Raw genomic sequence first — 13,333 nt, 5'->3', positions numbered from 1 at the left:
CTCTGTTGCTGACTTCTTGATATTAAGGAATTGTCGCTCTCGTTGCCATAATAATGGCAATTTTGTAAGTCCCTATCCTTAATTGAAAGACTGAAATATTAAAAGATTGATTCACAAAATGACGATGGTTCACCATAATTCAGATGGTTTTGGAAAGGGAAGGAGGGTGTTGGAAGGGTTATAGCTGAAAAGACTGGTGTTGAGTTGATCACTAGTAAGTAGACGAGGGTTCGTTTCAGTATTCTATTATTCTTTGGTTGGAATTCTCCATGATAAAATATTTTAATAAAGGAACTTCTCTGAAAATGGCTTATGCGGAACTTGCTGCTGTATAGGTTCAAGATGCGTTGAGAAACTCTAAATATGAAGCACATAGAACTGGTTAACGTGCACTCCAGTTTGGGGGCTCATTGCAGTGTCACCATCAGAGATGCCTGCTTGTTCTCCAAATCCAAGCGAAGCCCCCCCCACCCCCCGCCCCCAAACCTCTCCTGGGTCCTACAGCTTCCTTCACAGCACATACCAGAGCCATCATTTTACCTCCACTGGGTGATTTTGTTAACATCCTACACTCTGCCTCTGAGACAGAATGGCCTGAGAAAGTGCATGCTCAAAGTTTTCAGAAAAGATCCCTCTGTGCTAAAAGGTGTACGTGACCCTTTGGAGGACCTACATAGCCATCACTGTATGTGTGGGTGGGGAGGAACTTCCCATGTTGCTTTATAAAGTCTTGAGCCGTTTGAACTTTTTACATCCAGCTTCCTCACTTTTATATCTTTAAATCTAATTTATAAAAAGCTGAAAGGGAAAGTACCTATGGGCCAGCTCTCATCCCAAGAGAGGGCCTCCCTGCTTTCAAAGTCGTGGACATGCCCACCCACAGCGTGGGATGGACAGAAGTGGATGAGCCCTTCCTCCACCAAGCAAGATGTGTACCCTAGCCTCACAGGACCAGAAAAGGCAAGAGTGTAGGCCAAGACCACTCTGGTGGGCATGTTATCACAGCTTGTCAGCCTGTCCCTCCCAGGCAGGGACGTCGTGGGGGGCCTGGGGCAATAGGGTTGGGGGTAGAGGAAGCCTCTGCTGTCTACACCCAATGAGGTCATTCCCACTTTCCAGTCCTTGGCCGTTGAAGTGAAAATGATGAGCTGAAAAACCACATGCAATAAACAAGAAGGAGCAGCCAACAAAATCTCTTAAAATCTCAGAAATGTTCAATAAACATTTGCAGAGCGAGAAAATAAATAACATCACGAAGGAGCCAGCAGCTCCCTTCTCCCCTCGTGTGATTCGGGTTCAGGGTGCATGTGTCTCCAGGCAAGTCACATGTCTTGAAGGCAGGCTGGTCCCAGCTCTCTGAAGGCTGCCAGCAACTGTGGGCTTCTCCCTCCCCCGGCAGGTCCCCCACGCCCTCACTGGACCGCTCCTGCCCTTGGAGGGCCCTCCAGCTTCATTGCTTCTCTCCATCCTGGCTCCCTTCCTAGACCAGCTGCCCAGAGCCTTGGTTCCTCTCCTCTGCTCACAGGAGCCGCTTTGCCAGCCAGCCAGCCAGCCAGCCAGCCAGCCGGCCGGCCAGAGCCCCTCACCAACCATGCCACTGAGGGCCAACAGCTGGGAACCTGGGCTCATCCCCAGCTGGGTCTGGTCAGCTTGGCGGCCAACAGGAAAACCCAGGGCCTCCGGGAGCTCTAGGGGGAGGTGGCTTGATCCCAGCCCCGGCTGCCAGACGATGCCAGCCTGTCCACTTGACAGAAAAACACACGCTGGCCGCCTGCCCCGGGGTGTTTCCAGAAGAGAAATTTAATCTAATTTACATACTTCTAGGTACATCGATAACCAAAATGTGGCCACTGAAAAAAGTTAAAAGATCAATCAGCTCCCGGTCTCTAGCTGGCCCAGGATTGCAAAATAAAAAGATCCACGTTCCTTATTCTCTACACAAAACGCGTTTTTAAAAAAGTGAAAGGTCTAGGGAGCTATACATAGAAAGCAACAGTGAAAAGGAGGAGGGGAGTGGGGGTGGGGGAGGAGAGTCCCATCCCCACCCCCTCCTGGGCCCCAGAGCCCCCCAAGGCTCTGGGGGGCCTTGACATGGCAGGAGGCAGCTGTCAGCTCTGAGCTCTTCCAGGCTGGGAAGGCCCCTCTGGGGGGGTGGGGGGCGGCCAACAAGGATTTCCGTGGCATCATGGGCTCAGTGGGGGGCTCCCAGGCCCCAGCAGGCCCTCAGAGGGAGCGTGCCTTCCCCTGAGCAAGCACCGTGGCATGATGTGGTCGTTTGACTCAGGATCTGGGGGGCTAGGGCAAATCCTGGGTCTCAGGAGGTGCGTGCGTGCGTGCACGTGTGCCTGTGTGTGCGTGCATGTATGTATGTGTGTGTCTGTGTCTGCGTGTGCGTGTGTGAGAGGATATTCACAGGGGCAAGAGGGAACCAGGGCAGGGGTCTTTGGGGTCTTTGCAAATGGCCACGGATGGCGAACATAGCCCCGCCTGGCTGCCAGATGCGGGGGAGCACTGGCCTTCCTCCCCTTGACCAGATCAGCTGCCACCACAAGAGACCTGGCCTCTGCCCCTGCTGGACCAGGTGGGCGTGGGCTGAAGGAAGATGCGCTGTGTGTGGCCCCAGAGCCCTCGGGCTGGGGGAAGGGCCACTAGCTGGCTCCTGGCGCCCCGGCTGTAGTGTGCCCGGCCCCCAAGGGGTGCCGGTTTGAGGTTTTGGCTTGCTCCTTTGGAAACGGAAAAGAAAGAGGGAGGACAGGGTGGAACAGACGGAGGAGAAAGAGAAGACAGAGGTGGCACGAGAGGGAATTTGGAATGCTTCTGTGTCAGGGCGCCTCTGCCGCTGCTGTCTGTGCCTGCGGGGCCCGGGGTTCCTCGGGTGGGGGGTCCGCTTTGGAGAAATTCATCTCCAGGATGTGCCGCTGTAAGTGCCGCACCCACTCCTCCTGGATGGAGAGGGGCCCCTGGAACTCCACGTCACAGAACCTGTGGGGGAACAGAGGGGAGGCCGAAGTGCAGCCCAGCCCACGTGCCCGGGCGTCAGGCACACCCGCCATGGCTCGCTGTGCACGGTGCAGGCCCAGGGCTTCAGGGAAGGGGCCCTTCACGGACGGCTTCCTCTACCCACCCCTGGATGATGGCAGGGTCCCCTACAGACCCTCATCATCTCTAGGTTCAGGGAAGTCTGCTGGCTCTGATGCTGGGAAAGGGCCATCGGGCTTCCATGGCCCCTCTGCCGTCTGACTGAAACACATGAGCTGAGAGGACAGAGACCCCAGAGCAGCAGACCCTGCCCTGCCAGGTCCCAAGACAGAAGGATGGCAGCTGGGGAAAGGGGGTCAGGCACTAACTCACACCCACCCTGCTCGGGCACCCACCTCCCCAATTCCTTATGCCTGAGGTCCCATGGGAGGCCTCTCAGAACAGGGGCCCAGGACCTGAGCCTGTGGTGCCATAGACTTGGGTTCGAATCTTACTTCTGACTTGGCCTATGTGGCCTGAGGCCACCTTAAGTGTCAGACCCAGTTTCCTGGCTTCTGATGGATTCCTGGACTTTGATAAAAATGAACTAAGACCTTCATCTGTCTTAATCAGACAAGCACTTGTCGAGTGCTTACCATGTGGCAGGCATAGTTCACGTGTTTCATAAATACTCAACTGTTTAAACTTCATGACAAATCTATTAGGTAGGTCTGTTGTCAACTCCATTATATACATGGGAGCATTGAGGTTTGGAGCAGGAAGCCCTTGCCCAAGGCCACTACGCTGATTAGGTGTCAGAGCCAGTTCTGGAAACCAGGTCTCGTTGGCTACAAACCTCAGGGACCCAGCCTAATGCTCTGAGGTGACGCTCTCTGTTAAGAATCCCTTAGCCTGGGTCCAGCCATGCTCTGAGGCAGTCCTTAAAGCTACATCTCCTGACTGCCACCAACCCCTGTGCTGTTCAGAGGTTCTGGGTGACTAAGCCCCAGGTGGGTAGTCTTTCTCCCCCGCTGCCCCAGGGGGCCACGTACCTGCACTTGAGGGTGTAGATGTTGCCAACAAACTTGACCAGTGATGTCTGGGGGGGCCGGGGTACCAGGGAGGGGACCGGCCGGACCCGGGGTGGGGGTTGCCGCACCTCCTCCAGCTTCTGCTGTAGATCATTGGCCTCTTCACCCCCCCGGACCGCAGAGGCATCTGGAGGGCGGGCTTGTCGGCGCTCAAATTCTGAGGCAGGGAAAGGTACGGGGAGGGACAAGACATAAGCCAGAGGGCAAGAGCCCTGGGAAGGCAGGTTCCTGCCTTCAACAAGCATGGTGTGAAGGCTGTGGGGAACTGTAGGACAGGACAGGACAGTTGGTCACTGGATGCTGCCTGGGCCTGGGGGAGGAGTGGGGAGGGGGGAAGAGTTGGGATGGTGGCCAGATGGGTGAACGGGTGAGCAACTGGGGAAGTGACTAAGGGCAGGTGCCCCTCGCCCTCAAAACCCCCTCCCACCAGCACTCACTGTTGATGTTCTGCCGCTGGTGCTCCTCAGCCTTCACAGTGCCTGGCGGGCTGGCTGCCAGAGGCCGCTCACCACTGTCAGCTGCCCGTCCAGCCTCAGGCCCTGGCTCACCCCCAGCACTGCGGCCCACCACAGCCAGGCCCCCGGGTGCCAGCCCTAGGGGCGGCCGCTTGTCACTGTCACGGCCATGGCCAGCACTGCGGAACTTCTTGGTGAACGGGCGGCCGCCCTGGATGTAGCTGCGGTAGGCCCCCACCTTCTGGGGCCGGTGCTTGATCCACTCGCTCAGTGTCTCAATGGGTGAGCCGTTTACACACCACTCGGTCACGCCAAACTGCCGCAGGTGCGCCCGCGCGTGGCTGGCCAGGGCCTTGCGGTTTTCGAAGTAAAGGCCACACAGCTCACAGCAGGCCTCGGTGGCTGCAGGCAGAGGGGGTGCTGCTGAGCCCCAGCCCAAAGGCAACCAGAGTGCCCAGAAGGCCCTGCCCAGGTCAAGAGTCAGTCCCACCTCCCACCGGGGCCTCGCCATGGGCCCCTGCCGGGGGTCAGTGTGTGCACAGCACTGCTGGGCCCTGTGGGCCCCGGCAGGTGCCCTCCCAGGACCCTGCCACTGGCTGCTTACAGGAATGGGAAGTCTTCTCGTGGAGGGTCTTTGCCTTGAAGGGCAGTTCAGTCTGGATGTAGGTCTTGGCCTTGACCTCTGCTGGGAGGAGGCGGTCCTCCTGCAGGGGCCGCTTGGCTGCCACTGAGCCCAGGTAGCCAGTGGCTGTGGCCTTGGCACCGGTGATGGGCGCCAAGCTGAGCTCTCGAGGAACTTGGGCCGGCCCAGCTCCTGGTTTGCCTGGGCGGCCAGCCATTGGCGCCAGCGGCAGGGGGGCCTGCACAGGCCCTGGAGCAGCCGTGGGGGGCCCGTCCTCAGCCAAGGCGGGGGCCAGGTCTCCAGCGGGTGGCTCTTTCTTGATGAGGCACGGTTTGGACTTCTTCTTGAGGATCTCCCGCAGCGTGTCGATGGGCGAGCCGTTGACAGACCACTCGGTCACGCCCATCTGCCGCAGGTGGGAGCGCGCATGGCTCGACAGGCCCTTGCGGTTCTCGAAGAACTCACCGCAGAACTCACAGCGGATGTCACGTACAGGCTCTGCCCGGGACGCTGCAGGGGGTCCAGGGTGGGGGGAAGGGGAGGAGAAGGAGGGGGCGGCTGCGGCGGGAAGCCTCCAAGCTCAAGGCTAGTGTTAACTGTCCCGTCCATACAGCCCCAGACCCAAATGACCCACTCCCTCATCCACTTCCAGGGGCCCCTGTGTACATCCAGCCCTTCTGCCTGCTCTGTCACCTCAAATCCTAGCTGGCTTCAAGATGATCCCGTGACATCATGAAGCAGTGAGAGCAAGCGCTTCGTTGATCCTGGGCTCAGAGGCCAGCTTGGCTGTGACCCCCTTAATGTTACGCTGGGCTACGCTGGGCAAACCACTTCCCCTCTGAGCCTCAGTTTCCTCCTTTGCAAAATACAGATGGAAACTTCCACCTTGAGGGAGCAGTTCAAAGCACATGGCACACAGCTGGTAATGAAATGCACAGAAGCACTAAGAGAGAGAGGCCTGGGCCATCCTCACCTGCTCAGTACACGACTCCGCCAACTGGAGCAGAAAGAACACGGTGACATGCACAGTATGACTACTATATACATACCAGGCACCATGCTGGGTGCTTTATACCACTTTGGAACTATACAGAGCTTGGACCATGCTTATCTTCATTTCCAGAAAGAAGACACTTGCCCAAGGTCACATATTGCTAGACTGCTAAGCGCTTAACTTGAACCTGACTCCGAATGTCAAGCACTTAGCAACCAGGAATGTCAGAAAGACCGTTCAGATGCCCACTCAGAGTGCCTAGACTCCTGCTGGTGGAAGACATCACGAACTGACCCCTGTCATCTTTCTCCCCAGAAATCTGGTTGGCAGACACTACCAATCAACTAAAGATGGCCCCAGAGATAAAAATCTTTTTGCCATCATCGAATGGCACAATTCTGCCTCCCAGAGTGGATGAAAGAGCATCAAGAAGCAGCTCAGCTGGGATCTGCACAGCAAGAATGCACAGCTAACCCCTTGTCCTCCAGACCTGTGTATCCTCCCTTCCATTTCTACCGTGGGCGCTTTGGGTACCCATGAAGTGCTGGGATGAGGGTGGGGAGGGGGCCCGGGGAGACCACTCTACCTGTTTTCACTGCCCTGCCCCAGGGTCGCACTTACACAGGTTCAGGGGGGCCATGTCTTCCCGCGGTGCTGCCCAGGGACCCTCGGATGGGTGAGGCTCCCCATGAAGGGCCCCTGGCAGCATCTCCCGTTTGATCTCCACCCTCATTTGTTCAGGCTTCAGCTTCTTGGGCAGGGAGGGTGCGGCCAGGCCTGGGAACATCTTCCGGGCCGTGGGAGGAGGAGAGGCAGTAGGTGAGTGGCCTAGGGGGCTGCCTGGTGGCGGTGGCAACTTCTTGGCCAGGGGTGAGAGGTGAAGGTCTGCGGGGCTGCGGGCTTCCAGCGAGCTGCCAGGACCTCCGCTGCCCATCACCTTGGCCAGGGCTTTCGGGCTGGGCCCTGGTGGGTTAGGGGGGCCACCAGGCCGGGACTGGGTCCGTCTCTTGAGGATCTCCCGTAGTGTGTCAATGGGCGAGCCGTTGACATACCACTCGGTCACGCCCATCTGCCGCAGGTGGGAGCGTGCGTGACTGGACAGGCCCTTGCGGTTCTCGAAGAACTCACCGCAGAACTCACAGCGGATGTCTCGAGCTGGCTCTGGGCCCGAGGCTGCAGCAGGAGAAAGGAGTAATTAGCATCATGGGCACCATCAGCATCGTCGCCTGTGGGTCTCCTGGTCGGCTGGGCATGGGCAGCAGCACGCCCACAGGCTGGGGTGGTGGTGGAGGGCAGGTGCAAGCGAGGGAACTGAGCGGGGTGGGGACCAGACACTCAGCAGGAGCGAGGGGAGGCTCCAGAGAGCGCATGGGCCCTTGGTCCTGGCAGAGAAGGATGGAACTAAGACTCCACGGCTCTGCGGGTCCCAACAAGGACAGGGGGCAAGAGGGCAGGAAGTAGCAGCCTAAGTGCCAAATGCCATCCAGACCAGGGGCAACCACGGGCACTTTCCACACCAAAAGGTAGCACCCCACCCTTGGCCTTCATTCTCAGGGAAGGTCACAGGCACGGAGGTCAAAGGCCAGGAGAAAAGGCCTAGCAGCCAACTGCCAGCAAGATCTCTGGGCAGAACGAGCCCACTGCCAAGGGCCCCTGTCTACTCCCTGCCCCAGCAGGAAAGGAGTAGGGAGGGGGCTGCGACCCCCCCGGGAGGGGCTCCAGGGCCCGCAGGGAGGAGGGAGCGGCTGAAGCGAGAACCTACAGAGGTTGAGAGGAGACGGCTCCACATCAGAGGCCCAGAAAATGCCGGCGGCTGCGGCGGCCGAGAGGTCCTGCTTCCCCCAGGGGCTGGCCGTACCCGCGGCCTTCAGCTTGGCCTTCTTGGCCGGCGGTGGGGGGGGGAGCAAGGAGAGGGCCGCAGAGGTGGGAGGAGGCCGCCCCAGCTGGGCCAGGGTGCCGCGCCCGGGTGGGAGGCGGATCTGGACGCCGTCCCTCCTGATGAGCCCGTGGAGCACGTCTATGGGGGATCCCTTGGCGTCCGGGTCGCTGACGCCCAGGTGGCGCAGGTGGGCGCGGGCGTGGCTGGACAGGCCCTTGCGGGTCTCAAACCAGGCACCGCACAGCTGGCAGTCCAGCTCTCTGCCCCCGTCACTATCTAAAGCTGCGGAGACAAAACACAGGGGGGGGGTTCACGGCCGCCACCTTGGCCGGCCCTGGGGGACTGAGGCAAGAAGACCTGGTGTGATTCAAGGCTGCCCAGGCCATTCGGGGTCCAAGACTTGTGCCGCAGATTTATTTTAAGAGGTTTTGGGAAACAGAAAGTCCTGTTCCCTGCCTAGCCCTTTGGCATCAAGGTGAGTGTGGAGAGCTTAAGAACATGGGGTGGAGAGGCGTGGCCAAATTCCAGTGGTACAATCTGATGCTCCCAGGCCCTCTTCCCTGGGACCCCAGCTTTGGGAGCTGTATGGGTGCAAAGCAGGGGCCCCACCCAGCTGCCAAGCATCATACAGCAAAGGGCAGACCTGCTCAGGGCCTTGCTCCTGAAAGCACAGCAGACAATGGAAGCAGCTTAATCAGAACATGAGGTGCCAACTGGGGTGCCCTGTTGGGCAGGGGGCTAGACCCTGGGCTCACCCTCAGACTCAAACACCAATGTGTGGGAAGGCCTGACTTCCTAAGGGACATCACGCTAAACCTGCTCACTGCACCTGGGGTGGGGGTGGGGGTCGGGGTGAGGGTGGGGTCTTCCCAAACCCTACTTTGCCAAGCCCACAGGTAGCCCAGGAGGTGTGGCTCCACCTATGGGCACAGTTGAGGTGCCTTTGCACATGACAGCCAGGAAGATGTGAAGACAGGACCGACTATAGGACCACCTGCCTGCCTATAGGACCCAAGATCCCCCTCCTGGGAAGCCAGGCCCACAGGAGTTCTGGTTGCTTTCACTGCCCCAACCCTCAGGCTCAGAGGAGGTCAAGAGTGTCCCTGAGTGGCAAGGGTGACCCTGACAGGCTCAGCAGCCACAGTCAGGCCTCCAGGGGGAGGAACAGCAAAGTAAAGTGGGAGGCAGATGATAATATGCTGCATGGCCAGCCCAACAGGAGACACAGTGCTCTGACCAAAATTCTGACCCAATGGACCCAGGACGTAGGAGCTGCAGTCCCCATCGTCCCCACCCTGGGCTCTGCAGCCCTCCCGGTGCCAGGACCTCCCTCAGCTCCCAGGACCCGCACTCACTGAGGTTCAGGGGCCCTTCGTCCTCAGACTGGGGCCACTGTGCCTTTGGGGAGGCTGGCCGGGGGCTCAGGGACAGCTGGGGGCTCTTGTCCTCAGGATTCTTGGGCGTAGGGGAGCCCGCCAGGGCCAGTGGTGACTTCTTGAGGAGTGGGGAGTTGGGTGGGTGGGCCAAGCCTTTGGTGGAGAAGCCGGGTGGTGACTTGATGGCCTTGTTGACAGCAGGAGCATCCAAGGGTTTGGCCAGGGCAAGCAGACCAGGCCGGGGAGCCCCAGCTACCACCTCCTTCGGTGAGTTGGACTTCTTGGACAGGCCTGGGGGCAACCCAAGGGGTGTGTCAGGCAGGCCCTTTTGTTTCACGAGCTCGTAGAGGAGGTCAATGGGGGCACCGCTGCTCTCCGATTCGGCCACCCCCAGCTGCCGCAGGTGGGAGCGCGCGTGGCTGGACAGGCCCTTGCGTGTCTCAAAGCAGGCACCGCAGACCTCGCAGGTGGTCAGGCTCTGGGCTGGAGGGCGAGATGAAGGCCACGAGAGCTGGCTGTGAGGCCCCTTGAGCCCTGCCCTCCCACTTCTCCCTCCCACCAAGGACCCCACTCACCCAGGTTCCCCGCAAGCCTCCCTGATCCTTAAAATGACCCTAATAAGGCAGGAATCAGCCTGTCCAGTTTGCAAACAAGGAAACTGAGTCTCAGAGAGGGAAGAGTTGTGCCCAAGGGCACACAGCAGGAGACAGAGCCCTCCGTGGTCCAGCCAATGGAACGCCTTTCAGATATCCAACATACCAGGGTGTCCTGGCAACAGGTGTTCACACAATTGCTGACCTGCCAGCTACACGGTTTCCAGAGCTGTCCCAGCCAGCCTCTGCAGCTCAACTCATGCCCCAGACACTGGGTTGGAGACCCCAGCCACAGTCCCTGCGGTGCCCTGCATCCTCTTCTGCAGAGCCCTTCCTTATCCCTGCCTGTCTCCTTCTCTGCCTCCCTGCTCCCCAACTTCAATGACTCCAAGGACAGGCGCCAGGTCTGTTCTGCTCCTCTCACATCCCTGGGGTCCGGCACAATGCCTGTTACCACTCAATAATGATCTGAATGTCAACACACAGATGAGAAAATACCACGCAAAAGATCACACAGCTAACCAGGGCCAAAGTCAGCAAATGAACTGGGTCTGAGTGTGAGCTCATGAAAACCATGCTCTTTCCTTGGATGTCCCTCCCTCGCCCAGTGAGGGTACAGCTCAAGGCCATGCATGCCCAGGGCAACAGAAGCTCAAGAGAAGACAGCTAGATCTCTCCTCGGTGTCTTGAAGCGAAGAGAAAGCTGTTGACCCCGCACTAACCCCCAGACCCGAGAGTTCCCTATGAGCGTGACCAGCCTGACCAGCACCCCCACCTTGCCACCTGGGCCACTCACCCTTGAGATCTGGCAGTTCCTGCTTGCTGCCATGAGGAACCTCTGCAGCCACTTTGCTGCTCAGCCGATTGGCCACCTGCTCCAAGGGCCCAGGGACAGGCAGGCTCTTCTTGGGGAGCGGGGGGGAGCCCAAGTCCATGGCCACCATTGTGTTTTCCTCAGAACCCAAGCCTGTGAGGTTAGGAAGACAGGCTCAGCCCAGGCTGGGTGTGAGCTGTCTACCCCCGTAACACTGAGAGTGGCGGCATGGAGCCTTCTTCCTCATCCTCGGCAGCTGCTCTCACCCTGGGAGGCGACTCACCCCATGAAAACAGGGGTTCCATCCATAACCCCCAGCACCAGTAAGACCCAGGGATGTCAAGGCTGCCCATTGACAGCAGGGACTAGGAGCAGCTTCCACGCACCGGCACACAGACTGGTTGGGCAACACAGTGTAAGCAGAGACTCCCGTCCTAGGAGATCTGACAACAAATCTCTCTGGGCAGAACGTGTGCAAGGGAGCATGTCAGTCTTGGGGGCAGGTAGGTGGCAGTCAGAAGGGGAATCCAGTAAGAGAAGGCCAGGGTCAGAGGCCAGAGAAACAACAGAGAGGTGAGAAGCCAAGGACAGGAAGGAGGCTCCTCCAGAGGAGGCTCCCAGGACTTGGGAATCTGCACCAGACGAGACAGCTGGGGCTGCCGAGACAACTCAGGGCTCAGAAGTAGTCTACTTATCACAAGCTGAGTCCTAAGTGGGGGAAGGTGAGAACGGGGAGCCTCCACCAGCAGGGATCTGAATACGGACAGGAAAAGTGGGAATCACAGAACTTTGTGGGAAGTTTCCGGGACGTCCGGCCGGCCAGGAAGCTTCCCTGAATGAGCTGTGTATGAGAAGACGGAGTGGAAGGTATGTTTTCGTGGTCTAGTTTTTCAGAGAAGGGGGCCCGAGTGGCCCGCTGAGCCCCAGGTTTAGCGTTCAGGGCATGGAGACAGCTCTGAGGATGAAGGAACTGTGTGTCAGATGGGGCTTTGAAGTCGTTCAGTGCTCTGAGCAGGAAGCCACGCAGGTCCCCTGCTCAGTCTGAGTCCTACGGAAGCAAGGAGAAGGCAGGCAGGGGAGGCCACCGGGGTACGGGACACCGAGGACTTTGTCAGAGTCGCCGGGTGGAGTGGGCGCGTCTGTCAGATAGTGTAGGGACCGTGTCTGAAGTGACTTGGAGTGGGCTTCCGCGCCGGAGGGACCGAGACTGAGGCGAGGGGCGCTCCCGGGGCTCCAAGGGGGACAGAGGACATCTGTCAGACGGGGCGAGGGTCCCACGGAGCGGCGGCGGAGAGTGTTTCTGAAGCCCGGGACACTGCGAGCTCCGACAGGAGGCCCGGGGCCCGCGCGACCGGAGGGCCTGGGGGGGGAGGGGGAGTCCCGCGGACTGGAAGGCGGGCATCGGGGGCGGCGGCAGGGGGCGGGCGGAACGCCGACTTTGCCCTCCCCGTACCCTCCCCGGCGCGGGCTCTTACCCGGCGCGGGCGCCGGCCCGGGCCCCGGCTCCGGCTCGGCCTTGGGCCCGTCCCGCGGCGGCGGCGGCGGCGGCGGGGGCGGGGGCGGCGGCGGCGGCGCGGGGAGGGCCGCGGGGCCCGGGCTCGGGGGGCTGGGCGGGGGCGCCCCAGCGGGCGCGCGCTCCCGGGCGCCCCCCGCGCGCGGCCCCGCCGCCGCCTTGCTCTCCGCTTTTGTCACTCGGCACTGGGCGGTGGAGGCGGCCATCTTGGCTCCGGCGCACGCGGGGCGGCCGCCCCAGGCGGGAGCAGCCGAGCGCCGAGCGCCTCCGCCGAGCCCGCTCCGTTCCGCCCCGCCCCTCGGGGCGCACCCAGTGTGGCCGGCCGAGCGCCGAGCGCCGCGAGCGAAACACTTGTCCCGGGCCCAGCGGGCCGGCGGGGGGGATGGGGCCGGACCCTCAGGGAGCCGCCTGCACACCGGCTCGCGGAAGCACACAAGCCGCGCTCGGCGCGGCTGCCAACTGCACCCCTGGCCTGGACGGGCTGGGACACTCTTCCCCAACCCTGGACATTCCTAAGGCTAGAATGGGAATCCTCGGGCCACGAGCATTTGCCTTAACAGCATTCAGGCTCCTGGAGCCCCGACGCCTGGAGCTAGAAACTGCGCCGGGACCCTGTTCCTTTCCCTATCCTGGAAGACTGCCTTCCGTGTCGGAGATCCTGGAAGACACCTGATCCCAACTACGAGGATCCCACAACATCATCCTGGTATCCAAATGTCCCCGCCCCATACCCTCCGGCGCCGTCCCGCAATCCTACGGAACTCCCCACACGACCGCCGGCACCTCATTCCAGGCACAACCTGCTTCTCCCCAACACCAAACCGATCGCCCCTAGCTGGTCCCTGACAACTGGGTGGGGCCAGAATCTGACCGTTGTCCCGCCCCCAACCTGGCACCCGCCCCCTACGGCTCACTTAGGTGGAAGATGCTTCTAAGAACAACTGTGCAGGGCAGGGCGGGTGCCAGGACCTAGCCTTAATCTTGGGCATCCTTCCTCAAGGCAAGACTTCCAGGATCTTCTGAATCACTCATTAACAG

At 60.2% G+C, this 13,333-nt stretch overlaps 1 protein-coding gene and 1 long non-coding RNA gene across 9 annotated transcripts in view; one reads left to right on the top strand and one right to left on the bottom strand.

The window, feature by feature from the left end:
* LOC128314927 (uncharacterized) overlaps positions 1 to 6,841 on the top strand; it is an 8,189-nt gene extending 1,348 nt beyond the window's left edge. The window contains exon 3 of the long non-coding RNA XR_008297220.1: positions 6,436 to 6,841. This is a non-coding gene — a long non-coding RNA (uncharacterized LOC128314927). The remainder of the gene's footprint in view (positions 1 to 6,435) is intronic.
* WIZ (WIZ zinc finger) overlaps positions 1,178 to 13,333 on the bottom strand; it is a 26,268-nt gene continuing 14,112 nt past the window's right edge. The window contains exons 1-9 of one of the 8 annotated variants that reach the window (XM_053219713.1): positions 12,258 to 12,516; positions 10,765 to 10,935; positions 9,355 to 9,858; positions 7,883 to 8,281; positions 6,742 to 7,293; positions 5,109 to 5,636; positions 4,487 to 4,906; positions 4,011 to 4,206; positions 1,783 to 2,982 (exon numbers count right to left, since the gene is read on the bottom strand). In XM_053219713.1, the coding sequence (XP_053075688.1) occupies positions 2,823 to 2,982; positions 4,011 to 4,206; positions 4,487 to 4,906; positions 5,109 to 5,636; positions 6,742 to 7,293; positions 7,883 to 8,281; positions 9,355 to 9,858; positions 10,765 to 10,935; positions 12,258 to 12,501 (3,174 nt within the window). In that variant the 5' untranslated portion in view covers positions 12,502 to 12,516 and the 3' untranslated portion in view covers positions 1,783 to 2,822. Of the gene's footprint in view, positions 2,983 to 4,010; positions 4,207 to 4,486; positions 4,907 to 5,108; positions 5,637 to 6,741; positions 7,294 to 7,882; positions 8,282 to 9,354; positions 9,859 to 10,764; positions 10,936 to 12,257; positions 12,517 to 13,333 lie in introns of those variants that run through there. The other 7 variants (XM_027050583.2, XM_027050588.2, XM_053219714.1 and 4 more) reach the window with 7 other exon arrangements.

The sequence above is a fragment of the Acinonyx jubatus genome, chromosome A2 (genome assembly GCF_027475565.1).
Source record: "Acinonyx jubatus isolate Ajub_Pintada_27869175 chromosome A2, VMU_Ajub_asm_v1.0, whole genome shotgun sequence".
Classification (NCBI taxonomy): Eukaryota; Metazoa; Chordata; class Mammalia; order Carnivora; family Felidae; genus Acinonyx; species Acinonyx jubatus.
Note: the sequence above shows the minus strand (reverse complement) of the source record. Positions and strands in the feature narration are given on the sequence as shown.